The sequence below is a fragment of the Schistocerca gregaria genome, chromosome 7 (genome assembly GCF_023897955.1).
Source record: "Schistocerca gregaria isolate iqSchGreg1 chromosome 7, iqSchGreg1.2, whole genome shotgun sequence".
NCBI lineage: Eukaryota > Metazoa > Arthropoda > Insecta > Orthoptera > Acrididae > Schistocerca > Schistocerca gregaria.
Window position 1 is genome coordinate 199,681,032 of NC_064926.1, and position 25,118 is coordinate 199,706,149.

A 25,118-nucleotide genomic window follows, 5' to 3' on the forward strand; every position below is an offset into this window, starting at 1 on the left:
AAAGGAAAGATGAAAGGATGTGGGTTTTAAGGGAGAGGGCAAGGAGTCATTCCAATCCTGGAAGCGGAAAGACCCACCCTAGGGGAAAAAAAGGACAGGTATACTCACTCTCTCTCACTCGCGCGCCCATGCGCCCGCCCACCCACGCACCCACCCACCCACCCACGTATGGATGTGTGTGTGTGTGTGTGTGTGTGTGTGTGTGTGTGTGTGTGTGTGTGTGTGGTGTGTGTGTGTGAGAGAGAGAGAGAGAGAGAGAGAGAGAGAGAGAGAGAGAGAGAGAGAGAGAGAATACCTCTCCTTTTTTCCCCGCTAGGGTGGGTCTTTCCACTCCCGGGATTAGAATATTGGAATGACTCCTTGCCCTCTCCCTTAAAACCCACATCCTTTCATCTTTCCTTTTATTTCCCTCTTTCCTGACGAAGCAGCCGCCGGTTGCGAAAGCTCGAAATTCTGTATGCGTGTGTTTGTGTGTTTTATTCATTGTGCCTATCTACCGGCACTTTCCCGCTTGGTAAGTCTTGGAATCTTTGTTTTTAATATATTTTCCCCATGTGGAAGTTTCATATATATATATATATATATATATAATGTTGTTGTTGTGGTGGTCTTCAGTCCTGAGACAGGTTTGATGCAGCTCTCCATGCTACTCTATCCTGTGCAAGCTTCTTCATCTCCCAGTACCTACTGCAACCTACATCCTTCTGAATCTGCTTAGTGTAGTCATCTATTGGTCTCCCTCTACGATTTTTACCCTCCACGCTGCCCTCCAATACTAAACTGGTGATCCCTTGATGCCACAGAACGTGTCCTACCAACCGATCCCTTCTTCTGGTCAAGTTGTGCCACAAACTTCTCTTCTCCCCAATCCTATTCAATACTTCCTCATTAGTTATGTGATCTACCCATCTAATCTTCAGCCTTCTTCTGTAGCACCACATTTCGAAAGCTTCTATTCTCTTCTTGTCCAAACTATTTATCGTCCATGTTTCACTTCCATACATGGCTACACTCCATACAAATACTTTCAGAAATGACTTCCTGACACTTAAATCTATACTCGATGTTAACAAATTTCTCTTCTTCAGAAACGCTTTCCTTCCCATTGCCAGTCTACATTTTATATCCTCTCTACTTCGACCATCATCAGTTATTTTGCTCCCCAAATAGCAATACTCCTTTACTGCTTTAAGTGTCTCATTTCCTGATCTAATTCCTTCAGCATCACCCGACTTAATTAGACTACATTCCATTATCCTCGTTTTGCTTTTGTTGATGTTCATCTTATATCCTCCTTTCAAGACACTATCCATTCCATTCAACTGCTCTTCCAAGTCCTTTGCTGTCTCTGACAGAATTACGATGTCATCGGCGAACCTCAAAGTTTTTATTTCTTCTCCATGGATTTTAATGCCTACCCCGAATTTTTCTTTTGTTTCCTTTACTGCTTGCTCAATATACAGATTGAATAACATCGGGGAGAGGCTACAACCCTGTCTTACTCCCTTCCCAACAACTGCTTCCCTTTCATGTCCCTCTACACTTATAACTGCTATCTGGTTTCTGTACAAATTGTAAATAGCCTTTCGCTCCCTATATTTTACCCCTGCCACCTTTAGAATTTGAAAGAGAGTATTCCAGTCAACATTGTCAAAAGCTTTCTCTAAGTCTACGAATGCTAGAAATGTAGGTTTGCCTTTCCTTAATCTTTCTTCTAACATAAGTCTTAAGGTCAGTATTGCCTCATGTGTTCCAGTGTTTCTACGGAATCCAAACTTATCTTCCCCGAGGTCGGCTCTACTAGTTTTTCCATTCGTCTGTAAAGAACTTGCATTAGTATTTTGCAGCTGTGACTTATTAAACTGATTGTTCGGTAATTTTCACATCTGTCAACACCTGCTTTCTTTGGGATTGGAATTATTATATTCTTCTTGAAGTCTGTGGGTATTTCGCCTGTCTCATACATCTTGCTCACCAGATGGTGGACTTTTGTCAGGACTGGCTCTCCCAAGGCCGTCAGTAGCTCCAATGGAATGTTGTCTACTCCAGGGGCCTTGTTTCGACTCAGGTCTTCTAGTGCTTTGTTAAACTCTTCACGCAGTATCATATCTCCCATTTCATCTTCATCCACATCCTCTTCCATTTCCATAATATTGTCCTGAAGTACATCGCCCTTGTATAGACCCTCTATATACTACTTCCCCCTTTCTGCTTTCCCTTCTTTGCTTGGAACTGGGTTTCCATCTGAGCTCTTGATGTTCATACAATTGGTTCTCTTATCTCCAAAGGTCTCTTTAATTTTCCTGTAGGCAGTATCTATCTTACCCCTAGTGAGATAAGGTTCTACATCCTTACATTTGTCCTCTAGCCATACCTGCTTAGCCATTTTGCACTTCCTGTCGATCTCATTTTTGAGACATTTGTATTCCTTTTTGCCTGCTTCATTTACTGCATTTTTATATTTTCTCCTTTCATCAATTAAATTCAATATTTCTTCTGTTACCCACGGATTTCTACTATCCCTCGTCTTTCTATCTACTTGATCCTCTGCTGCCTTCACTACTTCATCCCTCAAAGCTACCCATTCTTCTTCTACTGTACTTTCCCCCATTCCTGTCAATTGCTCCCTTATGCTCTCCCTGAAACTCTGTACAACCACTGGTTATTTCAGTTTATCCAGGTGCCATCTCCTTAAATTTCCACCTTTTTTGCAGTTTCTCTAGTTTTAATCTACAGGTCATAACTAATAGATTGTGATCAGAGTCCACATCTGCCCCTGGGAATGTCTTACAATTTAAAACCTGGTTCCTAAATCTCTGTCTTATCATTATATAATCTATCTGATACCTTTTAGTATCTCCAGGGTTCTTCCATGTATACAACCTTCTTTCATGATTCTTAAACCAAGTATTAGCTATGATTAAGTTGTGCTCTGTGCAAAATTCTACCAGGCGGGTTCCTCTTTCATTTCTTAGCCCCAATCCATATTCACTTACTACGTTACCTTCTCTCCATTTTCCTACTGCCGAATTCCAGTCACCCATGACTATTAAATTTTTATCACCCTTCACTATCTGAATAATTTCTTTTATTTCATGATACATTTCTTCAATTTCTTTGTCATCTGCAGAGCTAGTTGGCATATAAACTTGTACTACTGTAGTAGGTGTGGTCTTCATATCTATCTTGGCCACAATAATGCGTTCATCATGCTGTTTGTAGTAGCTTACCTGCATTCATATATATATATATATATATATATATATATATATATATATATATATATATATATATATATATATATATTATTAAAAACAAAGATTCCAAGACTTACCAAGCGGGAAAGCGCCGGCAGACAGGCACATGAACAAAACACACAAACAGAATTACGAGCTTTCGCAACTGGCTGTTGCTTCGTCAGGAAAGAGGGAAGGAGAGGGAAAAATGAAAGGATGTGGGTTTTAAGGGAGAGGGTAAGGAGTCATTCCAATCCCGGGAGCGGAAAGACTTCCCTTAGGGGAAAAAAAGGACAGGTGTACACTCACACACACACACATATCCATCCGCACATACACAGACACAAGCAGACATATTTAAAGGCAAAGAGTAAGGGCAGAGATGTCAGTCGAGGCGGAGGTACAGAGGCAAAGAAGTTGTTGAAAGACAGGTGAGGTATGAGCGGCGGCAACTTGAAATTAGCAGAGGTTGAGGCCTGGCGGATATCGAGAAGAGAGGATACATGCAGTCTCCCATCCTTCATCAAAGACACCAACCACTTTCTCGAACGCCTGGAATCCATACCCAGTCTGTTACCCCCGGAAACCATCCTTGTAACCATTGATGCCACTTCCCTATACACAAATATCCCGCACGTCCAGGGCCTCGCTGCAATGGAGCACTTCCTTTCACGCCGATCACCTGCCACCCTACCTAAAACCTCTTTCTTCGTCACCTTAGCCAGCTTCATCCTGACCCACAACTTCTTCACTTTTGAAGGCCAGACATACCAACAATTAAAGGGAACAGCCATGGGTACCAGGATGGCCCCCTCGTATGCCAACCTATTTATGGGTCTTCCTGGCAGATTAAAACTGTGTGCCCGACCGAGACTCGAACTCGGGACCTTTGCCTTTCGCGGGCAAGTGCTCTACCAACTGAGCTACCGAAGCACGACTCACGTCCGGTACTCACAGCTTTACTTCTGCCAGTATCCGTCTCCTACCTTCCAAACTTTACAGAAGCTCTTCTGCGAAACTTGCAGAACTAGCACTCCTGAAAGAAAGGATATTGCAGAGACATGGCTTAGCCACAGCCTGGGGGATGTTTCCAGAATGAGATTTTCACTCTGCAGCGGAGTGTGCGCTGATATGAAACTTCCTGGCAGATTAAAACTGTGTGCCCGACCGAGACTCGAACTCGGGACCTTTGTCTTTCGCGGGCAAGTGCTCTACCAACTGAGCTACCGAAGCACGACTCACGCCCGGTACTCACAGCTTTACTTCTGCCAGTATCCGTCTCCTACCTTCCAAACTTTACAGAAGCTCTTCTGTAAAGCTCTTCTGTAAAGTTTGGAAGGTAGGAGACGGATACTGGCAGAAGTAAAGCTGTGAGTACCGGACGTGAGTCGTGCTTCGGTAGCTCAGTTGGTAGAGCACTTGCCCGCGAAAGGCAAAGGTCCCGAGTTCGAGTCTCGGTCGGGCACACAGTTTTAATCTGCCAGGAAGTTTCATATCAGCGCACACTCCGCTGCAGAGTGAAAATCTCATTCTATTTATGGGTCGCTTAGAGGAAGCCTTCTTGGTTACCCAAGCCTGCCAACCCAAAGTTTGGTACAGATTTATTGACGACATCTTCATGATCTGGACTCACAGTGAAGAACAACTCCAGAATTTCCTCTCCAACCTCAACTCCTTTGGTTCCATCAGATTCACCTGGTCCTACTCCAAATCCCATGCCACTTTCCTAGACGTTGACCTCCATCTGTCCAATGGCCAGCTGCACACATCCATCCACATCAAACCCACCAACAAGCAACAGTACCTCCATTATGACAGCTGCCACCCATTCCATATCAAACGGTCCCTTCCCTACAGCCTAGGCCTTCGTGGCAAACTAATCTGCTCCAGTCCTGAATCCCTCGACCATTACACCAACAACCTGAAAACAGCTTTCGCATCCCGCAACTACCCTCCCAACCTGGTACAGAAGCAGATAACCAGAGCCACTTCCTCATCCCCTCAAACCCAGAACCTCTCACAGAAGAACCCCTAAAGTGCCCCACTTGTAACAGAATACTTCCCGGGACTGGATCAGACCTTGAATGTGTCTTTCCGCCGTCCACCTAACCTTCGTAACCTCTTGGTTCATCCCTATGAAATCCCCAAACCACCTCCCCTACCCTCTGGCTCCTACCCTTGCAACCGCCCCCGGTGTAAAACCTGTCCTATGCACCCTCCCACCACCACCTACTCCAGTCCTGTAACCCGGAAGGTGTACACGATCAAAGGGAGAGCCACATGTGAAAGCACCCACGTGATTTACCAACTGACCTGCCTGCACTGTGATGCTTTCTATGTGGGAATGACCAGCAACAAACTGTCCATTCGCATGAATGGACACAGGCAGACAGTGTTTGTTGGTAATGAGGATCACCCTGTGGCTAAACATGCCTTGATGCACGGCCAGCACATCTTGGCACAGTGTTACACCGTCCGAGTTATCTGGATACTTCCCACCAACACCAACCTATCCGAACTCCAGAGATGGGAACTCGCCCTTCAGTATATCCTCTCTTCTCGATATCCGCCAGGCCTCAACCTCCGCTAATTTCAAGTTGCCGCCGCTCATACCTCACCTGTCTTTCAACAACTTCTTTGCCTCTGTACCTCCGCCTCGACTGACATCTCTGCCCTTACTCTTTGCCTTTAAATATGTCTGCTTGTGTCTGTGTATGTGCGGATGGATATGTGTGTGTGTGTGTGTGTGTGTGTGTGTGTGTGCGCGAGTGTACACCTGTCCTTTTTTTCCCCTAAGGGAAGTCTTTCCGCTCCCGGGATTGGAATGACTCCTTACCCTCTCCCTTAAAACCCACATCCTTTCATTTTTCCCTCTCCTTCCCTCTTTCCTGACGAAGCAACAGCCAGTTGCGAAAGCTCGTAATTCTGTTTGTGTGTTTTGTTCATGTGCCTGTCTGCCGGCGCTTTCCCGCTTGGTAAGTCTTGGAATCTTTGTTTTTAATATATTTTTCCCATGTGGAAGTTTCTTTCTATTTTATTTACATCATTATATATATATAACTGCTATGCTTGATCTGTGAGGTACAGCTAGGCAGTCGAGACGAGTTCACAGACACCACGACCCTTACACCACACACAGACACCATAATCACCACCAACCTTACAACAACTAAGAGTAAATACAGTAATTTGACAAAAAAAGTCTCTGCAACCTCTCCAATATGAAAGGTATGATAGATTATATCATGATCACTAAAACTCTCAAGGTCACTAACAGATGCAACTCCTGCATAATCATATATATTATCACAAATAAAATATGATACAATGAAAAAAAATATTATATCAAGAACATGCTGCTATGCTCACTCTGTGAGGTACACCTAGGCATCTCTGGGTTGCAGCTCGAATGCGCATGCGCAACACTGAGCTGTATATTGTAACTGGGTGTGGCTCCACAGGATGAGTTTGAGAGAAGTGTGGGTTTGTATAGATAAGAACACAAGCTTGAAACTGAATTATAGTGTTTAATTTCTTGTTTTAGTTCGTTCTTACTGTCCAACACCATCCATGTTCAATGAGTGGTTGTCTTTACTCATTCTGATGTCTGTAACTACCAAAATTCTTGAAATCTTGGCAGAGATTTCTAAGAAACATGCATTTCTTGTTGAACAGTGAACTGTGACAACTATGCGATAATTTTTAAAGCAGCTATATAACATATTTTACAACCAAATATGAAAACATTCAGCATAAAATACAGAAGTGTGCGACATAATTTAAAAATAACAAACTTATCTTTCAATAATTATTTTATTCAACTTACATATTTTTATAGCCATCATCTCCTTCAAAGTACTACCCTCATGTATTCACAAACTTCTCCCAGTAATGATTTAAACAAGAAAAGCTGTATGGAGTGAGATCTACAAACTTGGGCAGCCGGGAAAGGAAAATCATTCATTTTTGGCACAAAATTATTAACTGACAAAGCCTGAAGAGCAGGCATGTCATCATGGTCAAGGAACCACAAGTTTTCTTACCACAACTACTGTCTCTTTTTGCAATTTTTTTACCCAACTTTTTCAAAATACTTGCATATTAATGGCAGTTGACTGACTGATCCTGACAACACATTCTAAAATGCGTAGTTTTTTAACAGCTCTTAATCACCATGCCACATTTGGTTTGAACATATAGCAGACTACATAACATATCAAGCACAGGATGTAAAATTGTGTTGCCAATATTGACTATAATTAACGGAAGAACTCAGTATTTAACTTTAACACAGTATATATCAAGTTAATGCTGATGTGTACCAAGAATAATTAATTCTCCCTTCATTTTTGTTAACAATAAACAGCATCTAAAACAAAATGTTCACACCTGCATTATACTCACACAGTACAGCTTTGAACCCTTTATAAGAACTGCTATTGCTGTGCTGCCGGCAAGTTCACCACGCAGTCCTTCATCTGAAAGCATCTTGTTGTCCAAATCTAGAAAACCCTGCATGAAGTGAAAAGTAAATACAAATAGAAACAATCAAAATTACATAGTTGCACATACACACATATGTACAAATACTGCCACTAAACAGGTCATCACTGAATAAGAACAATTTAAGAATACAAAAAATTCTACTTACAGTTCAATAGCAGCTCAGACACAAACAGAAGATGAAAGAGTTAGAAGGAAAGTGCCTCTACAAGCATTAGAGAGCAAAGCTGCCTACAATATTGTTTCAAGCAAATCACAGGCTAAGCGAGGGTACATTATTGTGCATTTTGAACTAATGGTAATTAGACATATCTTACTTTTAACCAATTTTCTACATTTGGTTGATAATAGCTCTGTTCTAATATAGTTAAAAGTGTTTAAATGTGTTTGTGCTAACATTACAAAACTAATTTATTATGCTATCTGACTACATCACACCCACAAAGCACTTTCAGCAGTAATATGATTTGATGCTTGGAGAGCAAAACACAACATACTGTTTTCTAAGTCATTATGCAGCAAATTGTCAATAGCTTCAATTTTAACTCACACATATATACCGCACTGCTTCAATGACCAGTAGCCAGGTTTGAAGTACAGTTTCAAGTATCTGCAAGTGAGATATTCATCAGAAGAGAAAATTAAATTTTTTTGTACTGTTGTACTTTATTTTCTCTCCAGCTCACAAATAACATTCCTGCCAAGTTCTACAATAGTTTTATTTCCTAAAACCCCTTTATTGATTCTATCAAGACAGTAATTCACTATTTGCAAAAGATAATATTTCTGGCAGTTTTTTTACAGTTCTTCTGGTTAAGGATAATGGTTTGACAGAAGTTCATTTTCCAAATCCTTTTCCTTCTTGTACATAGCAATAGTTTTGAACTATTCCTTGCATTTGTAGTCAGAAGGTTCAGACAGATTTCAAGATCACAATTTACGATTGTCACATCCTTACATAAAAACTCTGGATAACTACAAATATGTGCTACTGCTTCCTCAATAGAAAGTCTACTGAAAATCAAAACACACCTGTCTACAAGGGAGACAAGACGATATGCAAGATATCAGGCCAACAGCAAGAAATATATACATAACAGCATGCAGTTAAGAAATGCCCATATAGTACAGAATAGTCAAAATTCTTTAGGCAGCCTTGTCAAAGCAACTACTATACAAGAAAGTGGCCCGATGTTGGAAACAACAAAATTGCTGACTCGGCAGACCACATGACTTGTTTCCACTGATCAGCCATCCAGGATTTATACTCCTGATACCGTTTTTTACTCTTCTTTGAGTTGGTTGTCATCACTAATGGTTTCGGTGTAGCAGCTTGTCCACCAATACTCACTTTATGGAGCTCTCGGCAGGCAGTGTCGATAGATATGGGGTCTCAAAGATAGCTATTGATCTCTGCAGTCACGATAGTTTTGTGTGTATGTGAGTGGTTTTTTTTTTCCTTCACACAATTCATGCTAGCGTGCTGCTATCTCTCATTTAGTTTTGATTTGCACCCACTATTATGTTTACATGACGTCTTTCCATGTTTCATGTAGGTCATCTTGACTGTTGAAACAGTTGCTCTTGAGACGTTCAATAAGTTGCCCGTATTGGTTACTGATGCTCCAGCTAATCGGACCCCCACAACCTGCCCTCTTTGGAACTCTGTTAGGTCTTTCACTGCACATCGATCTCTGCCTCTGAATGCAAATACGAAGTGTGCACTACTCGTAAACAACCTACGCTGATGCCTAGTCTGTGCTGAACACATAGTCCAGCACCACATGTGCCTTACCTGCGTTGTTGACCATCACACACAACCATCCCAGTACTACCACTGTTCACATTTTGCCTATTCCCTGTATGTGTCTATTATTTGTGGTGTTAACAACATATTTGATATAATCTGGTAGTTTCTTGTAGACACGTAAGTCAAACAAACAGAACCCATGATTTATTATGTCACTTACTTCATCTTCTGCCTCTGCCAATGATCCATATTTGTGGAAATGCCACATTGCACTGAGGTTTAGAGTAATGTTAAACTGTACGCCCTCCAATAAATGGTTAGATAAGTAAGTTACAGAAGAATTTGAGGGCTACCACTTCAAATATGACTATCTTTGAAATATAGATTTAATTACCCACCAAGAAGATTTTGTAAGTATTATTGACTGCAATCTAATTATTTTCTAATGCAGGTTTGGCTATAGCTCATTTTTGTAGTAGTATAGGCGCAAACATTTTCTATATTATGGGCATTCCAAATCCTCCCACATTCCTTGGGTCAACATCAAAGGCCAGTCGTGTGTCATAAATAAGCTGGTTTCATCTACTAGTTTAACCGTAAGACACATTCCAAATAAATGGTTGACAAAATAATACAGTAATTTAGAGCACAAAGTGCAGAAAGTAGATGAAAACTTGCACAAGTGTGTAACTTAATAGGTCCCTTACAGATGACAAGAATTAAAAATACAAAAAGTACTCAAAACCAATACAGACATAAAACCAGAAAGCCTTGAAGTTAATTTCAGCATGGAATAATTGGTATGAGTTAGACAGCAAAAGAAACATCATTCTTGCAACTGAAGGGGTAAACCGAAGAGAGAGAGAGAGAGAGAGAGAGAGAGAGAGAGAGAGAGAGAAAGCAAAAGCCAGGTCTAAAATACTGGGTTGCAGGGACGGGAGGGGGGGGGGGGGTGCTTTTAGATGAGCAGATACCTGTAAACAGAAATCCACTGACAAGTAAGCATATAAATTAATACTGGATGAAACAGCAACCAGGAAATTAAACAATGGAAAAAAAAGAAAAAAAGCATAATGGGGATTAAAAAAAGTGATACAACATACGGGAAACTAGGAATGATGAGTGTCTCTCCTTATTGAGACAATGAAGATTTACTCTCTATACTAGGTGTCTAATACTTTGCTCCACATATTTTCTTCAGTGCCTGTCACAACTAACTTCATCTGTTAACATTCCTCACCTATTAACAGTTTTAAAGTGTTATGGGACCTAACAAATTCCTGCATTAAATAAGCATAAACTCTGTGTCTACACGTTGTAAAATCCACAGTGGAGTATTACACAAGTCTAACAGCAAAGCAACACTACACCAAGAGCTAAATGCACAAGCCACAAAGTTCTTGCAGAACTGCATGACACTGATGAAAATTATTCAAAAATGATGATTTTATGACTTACTGCAGCCAATATGGCGTGGACCAGTGATGCTACAAAGATAAAACTAAAGGGAAGCTTGTAAGCATCATATCAAGTGCCAAAAATGATTTTAAAAATATTAACTCTGTAATATAACGAGTTTAAATAATTTTAATGAGTATAATTAGAAAATTATGAGAACAACAAAGGCCACAGAAGTTACTACTAACCTATGCGAGAACAGAGATAACCATGGAAAACCTGCTTGAGAAACTTTGTATAAGAACTCACTTTCCGCAAAGCTTCAGGGATGTTGCCTGCTTTGTATTCTGGCCTGCGCACAATACTGTTGTGGAGGTGGGCACCAGCGTACTGTGCGATGCAGGCACCTGCACATCATCACATACAAAAACTGGATCATCATTACTTCTACAAGCTAAGTTAGGCAACAAATACAAAATTGTTAAGATTTAAGAGTAAAGCAGTGGATTTTCTCTCAAACAGTAACAGAAGATTAATGCACTGAAAAAATGCTGCTTTTCTTAATTAAGAGTCACAGGTATGAACCACAACAATCAGACCAAGCAGCAGTCTATTATCAATCATTATTATCCCTTCCCTCAAAAGCAGCACATGATAGATTTATTTACATTAATACAAGATAACATAAATTTTCAATGAATATCCCAGGTCTTTAAAAGTGTTTCATTAGCAGTGGCACATTACAAACCATTAATTATAGTTTCACACCTCCCACAGAAGCTCTATGGTTCACAAATGAAAATCCATGTGCAACATTAAACAAATGATACATTTTCTCACTTGGAAAGAGAAACATCTGGCTCCATCATTATGTAATTACACCTCTGGCACCAGGCTGAATCTAGATGTTTCAGTAAAATAACGAATTACCTTCCCTAAAGATACACATCAGACGTACAACACTAAATAGAAGACCATCACACCAGACAGTTTTAGCGCATTTTTTATGCATATTCTTTCCATGTGATTTATGCTAACACAGTTATAGTGGCTTCAAGTTGTTTGATTACTGTAGAGAATCATACACTGACAGAGGAACAAAGAATGAAGCATAGCTGCATGTAAATGATGGAGCAGCAAAGAGGAAACATAATCTCAACCCCCCCCCCCCCCCCCAACACACACACACACACACACACACACACACACACACACACACACACACACACACACACACACACACACTTCTGACAATGTGGTGCAACTGGGGTGAGTGATAGCCTTAAGCATAGTGAGATGAAACGTGAAATGGCAGAGGTGAGAGAGGGTGACAGCAAGGGTTAGCAAGAGGGTAGAACAGCATTTTCGTCTGCCTCTAGCTTGGGCTAAGGGTGCATCATATCACCATTTGCATGCAAGCATAATTAATACATACCTGCTAAAAATAAATAAAAAAGAGAAATTAAAATAATAAAATTAAATAAGTAAAAATGACAAAAATGCAAAACAACTGGAGTAATATTTCCAAATGGGAAGGGATGATTGGTTACAATCCACTTACTGATCAATCTTACTTCCCAACACTTTTCATAAAAGATGAAAGAGAGGCACAAATTAAAAGGAAAAAAAAACATGTATTAATATACAAATAGAACACAAAAACTGTAAATAATTAAACAGCAAAAAATTAAGGGATATATGGTTGATTCCAATAGCTGTGCAAAACCTGGCAAGGCAAACAAATATTCGACAATCTCATCACACTGTCACACATCACTGAAAATGCCTGTGTAGGGCAAGTGCCTAAAAAATGTATGCACTGCTCTCCCTTGGGAGAACTAAAGAGGCATACAAGTAAAATCATATACAGCTTTTTGTATGTCACAAATATGAGACATTGCTAGATCCTCTTACTGGGTTTAAATGAAACTGTAATCTCATTTGTTCCACTACTGTCAAGACTGTATGCATCTCCACATCAATAACATAGAATTTGTTCAGTAAACAGGTTTTTGGAACATAACAGTGTAAACACCTCTCCAAGCTTATACATACCAGTTTATAAAGGTGGTTATTGTACTGGCATTAGAGTTGAATGAAACTTTAATTTAAATATGTAATCTGAAGTACTTTCCATTTTTTGCTGTAGCTCTTTTATGCTGGTCCTCTTTGGTAGTCATGCTGGTAAACAACTTGGGCAGAGTTTCAGTGCTTACACAAAGGCCTTGTTTAGTGCTAACCCCAAATGATTTTGTTCCTCTGCAGCTTTTGGTAAAAGCCTTTCCTCCATGTGGGTGATCCATCAGATATTCTACTGCCACCTTTGGGTCTGATGAGGACCTGCACATCTGACGCATTATGGAAAGTCAGTGCCGGATGGATAGTGGCAGCCTCTGCATAGAGGCTGCCAGTGAAGATGATCCTGTATTTGGCTGTAGCCATCCTGATCCCTTACCTGGTACCCATAATCAAGCTGTTATCAAAACAAAGCTTTCACACCTCCCAATGGTCATCTGTAGTTACTGTCTTTTCAGTTGCAAGGATCATACCAGTTTCCTAATTGTGGATTTTATGCTGTTAAAAGGGATAATAAAGGTGGTAATGCTAAAAAAAAACTCTAGAGATACACAGTTCTACTCAAACTAGTCTATCTGGGTTTCCTTGGCTACCTGAAACGACAACGAGAAAGGAAAACAGATGGGCAGCATTCCTGAATGCCGGACTGATAGATTTTCCTGAAGATATTATGTCTTCAAATAGTATCATACTCTTCTCAAATCACAAAGAATACACCAGTGAAGGAAAGACTCAAATAGCTAACTTCACAAGGGTCATGTTACCAATGACGGGGTTATACCTACTGAACCAGAGCAGCTATCTGAATGGTTTTATATAGCCACTGGGCAATGTATGACCTTCCCTCAGTTTTAAGACCAACGTCAGGGTAGCATCCCTCCGCGAGCAGAAAAGTGTCTCAGATTAGGTTAAAAAGGGGTTAAATGTAGCTAGCAATACAAACTCTGGTCGCTAAAAAGAAAAGTCAGAGCTATAAAGTACAAACTGTTCTGCTACAGAAATAACTTTGTGGTGATGGAAGACCAGATCCTGGCTGGAAGTGGCAAGTGGCAGTAACTTCTGTCTGATGTTCTGGAGTTGCTTGGGAACGTCTCTTAGGTTTGACTGGGGTCTAATAGCTCTTATTACGGTAATGACTAGGCACAACACACATTACTTAGAAATACTCCTGATAATCTACAACTGATTTTATGAAGCAGCAGTTGACGTACAGGAATTCACACCATTATAGCTTCATTCCTCTCGATAAAACAACAGTGTCCCACCTTCAGAACGCCATGGCTATGATGTTCTCTACATTTGGACGTTAGCCAAGAGACAGACTTGCTTCTGATTGTAGTGTGATGCACACAACTCCATTTTGGTGACTTCTTTTCAGCCACTGCCCGATATGCTATAAAGTATCTCACTAAGCACTGGCAAAGTGCCCTCACGAGTATATGGAGAAACTGATGGAAAATGTATCCATGGATGCAGAGAACAGCGTTCTATACATATCCATTTATGCAGAAGAAATAACTCTTCACTTTGTACAAGGTGATTCTCAACACACTATCCTGAGGGCACCACACAGCACAATGATCCATTAAAATCTTCACGGAGAACAAATGGCTGAGAGAAATCACTGTAAACCACATCACTCTAAAGGCTGTCAATTTAACTACATACCTAGGAATAATAATTACGAGCAACTTAAATTGGAGCGACCAAATAGATAACGTTGTGGGGAAGGCAAACCGAAGACCCTGTTTTATTGGCATAACACCTAGAAAATGCAACAAATTTACAAAAGAGACTGCCTGTACCACATTTGTCTGTCCTCTGCTACAGAATTGCTGTGTGGTATGGGATCCTCATGAGGTAGAATCGATTGGGCAATCTAACATGGGGACATCTAACAAGTTCAAAGAAGGGAGCTTGTTTTGCACTATCGCAAAATGGGGGAGACAGCTTTGCAGATATGATACGAGAACTGACGTGGCAATCATTCAAACAAAGGCATTTTTTGCTGCACTGAGACTTTCTCACAAAGTTTTAATTTCCCACTTTCTCCTCTGAATGCAAGAATATTTTGTTGATGCCCACCTATACACGTAGAAAATGATCACTGTGATAAAATAAGAGAAATCAGTTCTCATTGAGAGATTTAAGTGTCCTGTTTTTTCCCAGGCACTGTTCGACAGTGGGCGAGTATGTGTAAGAGTGGTTCGATGAACCCTCTGCTAGGCACTTTAGTGTGAACTAGACAGTAATCAAGTAGCTGTGCAATAAGGCTGTTCTGAGCCTCATTATCTAGAGCCGTGTTTCGCAAACTGTGTGTGGCACTCCAAAGCAGGTGCTCCGATAACATTCCAATATTAGACACCACCTGCAGTAAGGAATGTAGAGAATAAGATTAAAAAACAATCAAGATGCATTTGTGATTCATTCTATGGCACGTGCCACACAGTTCTGCTCGACTTAATAATGAATATGTATGTAATGAAATCGCCACCTTCATTCCTGCGAATAGCTTCACCTGCACAGTAGATTGTTGGTTGAAGGATGTGGCATGTGAAGTGAAGGATTTGACAAAGAGGTGTGAGAGCTGCTGCATGTACATGTCACCTTGGTGGATGCTACAGCACCTAACTGCCAGCATTTGCAATCTAGCACGAGCATAGAGAAGCAACACCCACAGCTCATATAATCCCCCCCCCCCCCCCCCCAATTAATGACTTTTCTTTTCTCACAGCTAAGCCATACCATCCAATAAGCAGTAGTTTAACAGGGGTTTTTAAATATTGTTTATATGAAATAATATTCATGTAATTAATACACACTGAAATATTAAGTGCATAGTGCTACCACATGAATCATGTCAACAGAAATTTACTTGGTAATTGTTTCATTGTAACACTACTTGGAAATGACAATACTATGCATTTACAGGCTTGTCATCAGCAGTTATATATTGGGAGGGGGGGGGGGGGGACCATTAGCAGTGATAAAGCTGATACTTCCCTCCTTTCTACCACTTGTGCACTCTGCAGTGTAATAATTGAACCATTATGTTAAAAGGTGTTATAATTACTCTACAAATTAACTTAAATAATCAAGAATGAGGGCAGTTTCTGTTTTCATTATAGTTTCTACAATCAGAGTATTACTTTCCTCACACCATGTTGAGAAGTGATGGGCGCACACGCGCGCGCGCACGCACGCACACACGCACACCCAAAAAAATCCTTTTTTAATGTCAGATACTAATTTCCTATATTCTTTACAGTTCTGATGTATTCTTCACTGATCAGTACAGAGCTGAATCACAATGACCAATTAATTTTATGTCAAGCTCACTTGATTTATATATCCCAAATCTCACTCCACCACAGAAGTGACATATACCTTCATTTATTGTCAAATCCCTGGAAGTGTGCAACTGCTTTTATATTTCTCTACAAATAGATGTCAGAATGGGCTTATTTTAACATGTGACCAATCTTTTTCTTTGCTATCATCGTCAAAGGAAGAAGTGTTATTCAAGTGAGGCATGTGCAGTATTCCACAAGATTGTCCTCATTCAATAATTTATTTATTTATTTAACCTGATCTGATTACGACGATCAGGCCCTCCCTTACATCAGATGATTGGTTAATTGGCTGGATGACTAAAGGAACCAAACTACTGGGTCATCAATCACTTTTTACTCTGACAGACAAGTCTACAGGAATACAGATCAGAGAGAGCCTACTGCAAAAAACCCAGCCGGAAACCCCCAAAAGCAGTTGGCAATGTGGGGACACCCCCCTCCCCCCCCCCCCCCCCCCAGCACCACCACCTAGCAGATGTACTCCAGGAAAGACTAGCAACACAGTCAGGGCACGGGAAGTACAGAAAGAGAAAAAGATGAAGTCTAACAGACCACCCTCGAGAGGGGACGAAGAGTAAAAGAGAAGGCAGGGTGGAAGCCGAGTTGGACTACCAAGCCCAGACAGCTGCAGCCCAGTCTGGACAGAGGAGGCAACACTGTTTTCTGCCAGTTTCACATCACATCGGTATATCACCTCCTTGACCTTTTCAAGGTCCAATCACCCTCAAAGGCCAAGATGAAGACCTTGTTGTCCTTTGGCACCCTATGTACATGACAGACAAAGCGTACACCCCATTGCTGAACGTCTGGTAGCTGGTGCATAGCTGATCATCAAATTGCAAGAGCAGGTCTCATTGGGACAGGATGCCCTGAATCATGTTTAGATTATTACAGGGAGCAACAGTCACCATTATGTCACCTAGCTTATTACAAGCAAACAGCACCTGTTACTGGGGAAGGGATGCCATTTTGATCGAAATTGGCCCACTTATTTTAGAGATGACTGCCACTTCCCCAAACTTATCCTCTAAATTCTCCACAAAGGATAAAGGCTTTGTGGCCAAGAAGGAATCCTCATCAGTTCTTGTGCAAACTAGGTATTTGGGGGGGAGTACTTTTCTGCTTACAAGTTAGCCCGGCATCCCTTCCACGGCATAGTCAGAGAAGGGATCATTTTAGGTTCATATCTCTGCATTAAAAGAGGACTTTCCTTGTAAAGAGACTGCTGGGGCCTTATGGTCACCAATGGGAGGTAACTCATCTGCTTCATTTGCAGCTCTTCCGCCACAGTGCCATCCAATACAATTGGGGGCTCTCCCGATGGGAGCCACCTAGTCCCGGCAACAGCTACCTGTGTTGTAATCCATTGCTTGGAGTCCCCGTGACCCAGTCACGACGGGCACATGCTCCTTGGCATACATGGGGAGGTTTCAGCTTAGGCACCAACATTGTGATCCCTGCACGATTGGGAGGCCACCACTATGGATGTACTTGATGACCTCCCTCCCCCGAAGGAATGGCCAGTGTGGGTTTTGGGTATATTACCCTATTAAAGGAAAAGGTGTAAAAATGGAAAGGCACAAAGATGGAGCATACAACGTACTGGTCAATCTTCCCTACATAATTAGCACTTTTGGAGAATTCTGAAAATTGGTGGCAAGTCAAACTCAACAACAGGGACCACGAGTTCACTTAATGAAAAGTTGTAGAAAATACCAGAAGTGGAAATTCTAGTCTGAATTATAAACCAGGAGCAAGCTGGGTCTGCACCAAGAAAACCATCCAATGGAGATGCAGAGGAGTAAATCGATGGTGGAAGTGTAAGCTTGCAGCACAGAAAAAGGAAGTAATGCTGCAAAGACTGCAACCCAGTGGTAACCAATTATACACTCACGAGAGAGCTGTAAGCCCCCTGAGAGATTACAACAACACAACATCATTCAGTTCTCCAACATAATGCCAGAGATTATTCCAGAGTCGGGTTCCTGCTACTGAGAAGGACCAAATGGTGGAGAGTCAATGTCAAGGAGAAATACAACGGACAGTGTATGTTGACAAGACAGTACAAAAGACAGGGGGTACGGAAATCTCTATGGTTGTCTGCATGCAGCCAGGATAGCTGTACATCTGATGGTGAAATATGATCAGAGTCGAACATCACAGATATAATGAATACCATCATTTGTAACCAGTTCTGGGTGCCATGAGGTTTCTCGAAAAAGGCCTTGCAGGATAACTTCACTGTAATCAATAAGTGGAAATATAGATGTCTGTACAGGTTTCTTTTTCAGGTCAAGAAGGAAGCTTTTTATATTTTTGTAGGGCATGGAGAGATGCTGATGCCTTCTTGCACACTGCATTTACTTGCTCAGCCCAATTTAGATTTCCACCTGCTATTACTCCCTATAATCTTTGCTGCAGGAGAGAAGTTGGTATTTGTCCAATGTAGAGTAAAAAATGGTGGGCATTCCTGATTTTTCATGCTAATGAGCCTGGAATGACCACCCAGTATCACCTGGGTTTTGGATGTGTCTGTTCCCATTTTGACAGTGACACAGGCCAGTATTGAGATTCTACATAGGTAGATGTCTTAAGGTTTATTGGTTTTGCACTTAGATACAACTGGAGGTAATCAGCACAACTGACGACACATCACGAACATACAATGAAAAGAGTATAGGACCTAATACTGAACCCTGTGGGAGGCGACATACTACCTGCCTCCATTGTGACTTATCATACAAGACATGACACACTGCTGGCAAGACATCATGTATGAGCAAAGCACTGCACTGTACAAGAAATTTAGGCTGCTGAGTTTGGCCCGTAAAATGTTCAAGTTGACAGTGTCAAAGGCTTTGGGAAAGTCCAAAAAAAATTTGTATGTATCCATGCTAAGCTTTAGATCAGCTGTTATCTTTATTAAATCAGATGTTGTGCTGCAGTGTTTACAGAAATCTTATTTGTGTTTGTCTAGTAGGTTGGTTGTAGTTAGGTACTTTATTAGCTCGTCAGAGTATACAGGGCGATCAGAAACAGTCTGAAAAGCTTGTAAGGGGTTGCAGGGTACATTGTGCTGAGAAATAATTGTTAATAAAAAATACAATATGTAGTGCTGATTATGAGTTAATTAGCAGTAAACTTAGCCAATCAGGTTGTTGTGTGTACAAATTCAAGCGACCTGCAAGAGACAATGTCTCCAAACATGTTCTTCGTTTGGTTTCCTAAAACCAAACAGAGCCATACAAAAATTTTATATGGTGCGGTACTAAGGGTCGACTCAGAGCCACAAGCTAAGCAGTCTTGTGCTCTATCAAGAACAACATGAGAAAATTTGAAATTAATTGCATCCTGCTTGAGTTTGAGCATGCAATGGCCTGATTGGGCAATTTCAATGCTTATTAACTTGGGAATGGCACAATATATTTAATTTTTTCTTAACAATTAATCGTCAGTACAGCCTACCCTGCAACACTCTTACAAACTTTTCAGATTGTTTCTGACCACCCTGTATATTCCAAGGCCTTGGACAGTGTAGAAAGAATGCAAATGGGTCAGTAATCAGAGGGTGCTGCGGCAACGTCCTTTTTATGTAGTGGCTTAAATTAGTTCCATTTCCAGCTCTCAGAGAAAACACTTGTGGTTAAGGAGTGGTTGAAGACCTCTATAATAGTGGGCAGTAGTGGGTCAATAATAAGGTCCATCATTTGAACCATGATACCTCCATGTTCAGTAGTGACACACGTGATAGCATTTTTGACAATATTGCAAGTAACATGTTGTAGACAGAAATTTTTGTGGCTACAGTCATTTACCACCATGAAAAGTGTCTGTCACCATGAAGTAGTAAAAGAGCCTCTGTTTTGTCTGCAGTTTTAACTGTGGTTGTAGATAATGTGAAGTATTGGTCCAGTTCTTTGGATGGGATAATGGAATCAGCTGCAGCTTTTACTTTGCCTGTACCAAGGCCACAGAGGTTTTTCCACAGGGCTGCTCATCTATTTCTATTGTTGATTGGTGTATAAGCATGCCTGAGTTTAGTGTTCCTCATAGTTTGACAGACTGTTCTGCTGCTGCTTGTAAGCAATAAGATTTCCAGAGGTAGAGCACAAATTGTATGGCCGATATGCAACCTCTCACTTTCATGAGCTGTCTTTGATCTTCGCTTAGCAAGGGTGCAGGTTTCCTTCTTAATTTTCCAGTTTTAGGGGGTGTATTTGTCACACAGTTGAAAAAGTTAGCTAGAAAATCTATATTAAGTTCTTCATTTATGTCTGAGAATGGAATAGAAGACGTCCCCCGAAGTACTTCTGGTGAACCAGAATTGGTCAAAAACTATTTCATTTTGGTTTGGTACAGAATATACATATATGCAAGACAGTAAACAATTGGGATTAATTTTATGGACTTTTACTGCACACCCCCAACACTACATTGAGGCTTACTTTTTTCCAGCTTGCCCTGACACTTCACTGTTCAATCACATTGTCTGTATATTAATTAGTTTAACTTTCACATTAAAAGTACCTCAAATAAATGTTAAATGTATCTACAAAACACTCCTCACCGATATTGGACAATTGTGCACATACATTTGAATATTCCTGAAAACTGGTAATTGTGGTGGTTGTTTCCAATCAATCACTGTCAGTGTACCCAGAATGTACCATTTTGTAAATGGAAAAACAGCGATTTCACAGACTAGGCACACTACCTAAGGAAAATACCAACTGCTTTTTCAATCATATTATTTCAGCCTTAGGTCACACACATAGTATCATCAAGTTGTCATCAGATGACCAACTTTAGATACGCTAGACGAGCAATAGAAGCGGGATAGACAAGACCCGTCTACAGATTTGATAAGCGAGTTGCAAACTGTAGCCAGCAGTTGCAAGTGTACACTAACCAGCTGAAATACAACAACTGTTAAATCTGAAAAGCAGTGCCAGCTTGCATAAGTATGAATAAGGAAGTTCTACTGAATCAAACAGTTATTTTACAATGAATCATTACCTGAATCATCACAGGTTCTTTCATCAATTAAAAATACATCTTCCCTCTCTAAATATTCTAGTCTCAATAACAGAATGCCTAGTAAAACATCATAGACTCCTGCCACTGTTATTTTAATGCCCACCACTTCAAAGAATCATCACGCCCAGAAGATCAAAACAACTCTACTTTTGTAGTCCCATACTATTAAAAGGTGTGGCTTAGTGGTAAAGCATCAGACTACAAATCCAAAGGTCTCCAGTTCAATACCCAGTAAATCCTTTGGTTTTTATGCCATTTATCACTTCTTTTTTGGAAATTTGTGGTAAGTTCCTATGGGACCAAACTGCTGATGTCATCATTCCTTAGGCTTAAGCATTACTTAATCTTACTTAAACTAACTTATGCTAAGGACAAAACACACACACACACACACACACACACACAACACAAGGGGAGGACTTGGGGGTGCAAGACCGCACGGCTACCCCACATGGCCTTTATCACTTCTTTCACTGGCAATGTTTGTTGATGTGAAAAATGCTGAGTTGCACTGCAGTGCAGAATCCACGTTTAACTGTAAGCCCCTCTATAGCTGGCTGGCTAAGTCAGTTCAAAGGTCGGCATACAACCTCTAACAGGACCATGCCTGATAAAGCACTGTGATGTTTGAAACAATCGTCTGGTTGATGACTGTTACACTGCTACCGCTAAGTCACTGACAAAAGTATCTATAAACTGGAAAAGTTGCATCTAGAATGTCCATGCATTTGTAATCTCTTCCAGCACAAGTGTGGTGTGCTATGGGCCCAGAACTTACAGTAGTAGAGTAGAGGACTGACAGCTTAGACCAGCTCTCAAATGAGAAACCCTAGTTGCACAAAACCCATAACCAGCCATATCAGACCAAATTCCTCAAGATATTTAAAAATTCAGACTTGCTCATCTAACTGTAAATTTTACTATGATTGCAGTGAGCATTAACACTAACTGTTACAAAAACTCCTTTCCATCTATGTGTCAGAAAGGAGCTATACTAATGCAGTTTGTTTCAATGAGCAAAGTTTCTTTTCCTTCACTTTCAGCCATGTAGCCTTCTAATGATATGTAATCGTGCAGTGAGCTAGTAACACACAGGGGAGGTGGGCAGCAGGATTTCACAATCGGCCACTGTAGGTATCACAATCGGCCACTGTAGATATCACACAGGGGGGCTTGGTAACTAACAAAATATCACTTTCTTTCCTAGATGATGTAGATGAAGGCAGATGTAATTGACAGATTTCTCTGTCAGCCACATGCATGGGATGGTTCTTAGTGCACTCAGGGAACAACTGAACATAAGGAATTTTGTGACACGAACACGTCTCAATTGCACCAGTGTCCTCATGACACCATACATGTACCCTGATTTGCACACTGTCACCAGGCTCAGTAAGAAAATCTTGTGGCCGCTGTTACATCGAACCATGAAAAGATTAAGTAGTATACGCTGACCATTTTTATGTTAAAATGTTATGGAAATTTATTATATAAATAAAATCAGGAGTAAGCTCTATCTTGATCTCAAGAACACCCACTAACTCCAGCAAAAGCCATATGTATGCTGTGTTGAACAATCACATGGATGACCGTGACAGAACCAGACAAGAAACTTTATGCTTGCCACATCATGAAGACTAATTGTCAATGGATAGCGGCAGTTCACCAACCACAGCATAGATATTGGGAAGGGATTTTGTGCTGTGGATACACATGGACCCAACTCAATCCCCACATGGTGGATAGAATCCCAGATCTTTACTTGTTTAGGTCTTGGTGTTGCACACACTTCGCATCTGCAACAAATTTACACAGGAGAGCACACGGATATTTCATGAAACTGAAGCAGGCAAGATAGGGCACACCTAGACCTGTGGTTAAGGCACTTCACTTTTGGTGGTGTAATGGACACTGCTTACAGCAGCGAAAAATGATAGGAATGTGGTTGATGGAACACTCATCCAGTGACAAACAGAGTCAGTTTGAGACCAGCACCTTTACCTCACAACTATAGCAGTTAACGATAGCAAGTAGGATCACTCAGAGAAGAGTGACAGTTCTACTGTAATGGAAGTGTTGCTGTGCTCTGGAAGTTGCTAATAGTTACAATCACAGTCGAGAGATGTCAGTATCCTACAGATAGTTAAATCCTAATTAGTCAAAACAATATACTTTGAAAATAAAATTTATCATCTTCTGTGAATATTATGTCTTTTATTAATAAGTGCTGATGTAACATTTTTATCTGTTAGTGTGAATGAAGGCATGAATGAGAAGTAATAAGATAAATGTTATTATGTCTATTAAATAATTAAATGGTAGTATCGGAATTGAACCTGTGTAGAATAAATAAGTCTTATACTCCTATGAAATTGATTCCATTCACCAGGGGAAACAAGAAACATACCCAGATAATTCAGTCTGGTAAAGAGGAGCATTTTGATACTTGGCATGTTTTCTAGTTTGCTCATGTAATAAACTGATTTAAAAAGATATTAAGTTTGGCTGGTTCATGCTAGAAGAAGTTAATACTGACAAATCACTGGCTATGATGTTTCTCAGCCAACCAGAAGAGAGTAAACTCATGTATATTTTGTGGGCTACAAGGCTCACTTTGGGGAATCTGGATGAGATTTGGAGCTCAGCCATCATAATACACATATGCATGTGCTAGGAGACCTGAATAGAAGTAATAACTTTGCAGGACTATGGTTGGTTCGTTTAAGAGGAGGGGGTGGGGGGAAGGGGACCACACTGTATGGTCATCAGTCCTGTGTCCATATAAAACAAGTCCACAAGACACGTACAGCACAATACCGAAAGGAACGAAGAAAAACGCTAAAGGGACTAAGAGAGGACAAGGAAACAACAGACACACCCAAGAAACAAATAGAGAAGAGTAAAGCAAGAAAGCAGATTACAGTGGCAGGCTGACAACAAGAATAAAAAGGAGAAGCAAGCCACTCTGCAACACATAAGAACTTTCACCCTAAAAGCACTAGGGTGCAGGAGAGACAGGAACAAAGGACATGCGTTAAAACTCAGATCAAATGACAAAACCCACCTTCACGAATGAAACGTAAAACTGAAGCTGCTGTTGAAGCATTGTCGCCCAATACTGAAGGAATGGTGCTGGAAAAGTTAAAAGGTCGCCGCAGAGCGGCTTAAAGTGGGCAGTCCAGCAAGAGGTGGGTCCTCACGATGGAGGAGGGAACCATGTGAGAGCCACATATGGCCTATGTGGAGTCAACAAAGGACAGCTGATTCCCTGCGAGAAGCCTGCAGGGAACACTTTCACACATTCACAGTCTCCTTAATGACACACTGTTTATTAAGCGTACTGTTATGCCACTCCACCTTCCAAAGCAGAAAAAACCTTGTGGTGTAAGACAGAATGCAGGTCAGTTTCAAAGAGGCCCAACCCCAGAAGTGGATTCTGCGTAGCCTGTTTGGCCAGCCTGCCAGCAAGTTCATTGCTTGGGATGTCGACATGTCCTGTGGTCCAGACAAACACCACTGAACGACTGGTCCATTCCAGGGCATAGATGGACTCCTGGATGGTCGCTACCAAAATATGACGAGGGTAGCACTGGTCGATAGCTTGTGGGCTACTCAAAGAGTCAGTACACAGAAGAAATAACTCCCCTGGGCATGAGTGGTTGTGCTCAGGAGCACGAGATATGGCTGCCAGCTCTGCAGTGAAAACGCTGCAGCCATCTGGTAAGGAATGCTGTTCAATATGGTGCCGTGAAAGGAGGTGAAGCC

The 25,118-nt window shown here is 41.0% G+C and overlaps 1 protein-coding gene across 6 annotated transcripts in view; it reads right to left on the reverse strand.

The window, feature by feature from the left end:
- The window catches only part of LOC126281295 (probable protein phosphatase 2C T23F11.1), a 56,031-nt gene that overhangs the window by 18,690 nt on the left and 12,223 nt on the right, over window positions 1-25,118 (reverse strand). For 3 of the 6 annotated variants that reach the window (XM_049980125.1, XM_049980124.1, XM_049980123.1), the window contains 2 exons: window positions 11,197-11,294; window positions 7,626-7,748 (listed from right to left, as the gene is read on the reverse strand). In XM_049980125.1, coding sequence (XP_049836082.1) covers window positions 7,626-7,748; window positions 11,197-11,294 — 221 coding nt within the window. The remainder of the gene's footprint in view (window positions 1-7,625; window positions 7,749-11,196; window positions 11,295-25,118) is intronic. The other 3 variants (XM_049980128.1, XM_049980127.1, XM_049980126.1) reach the window with 1 other exon arrangement.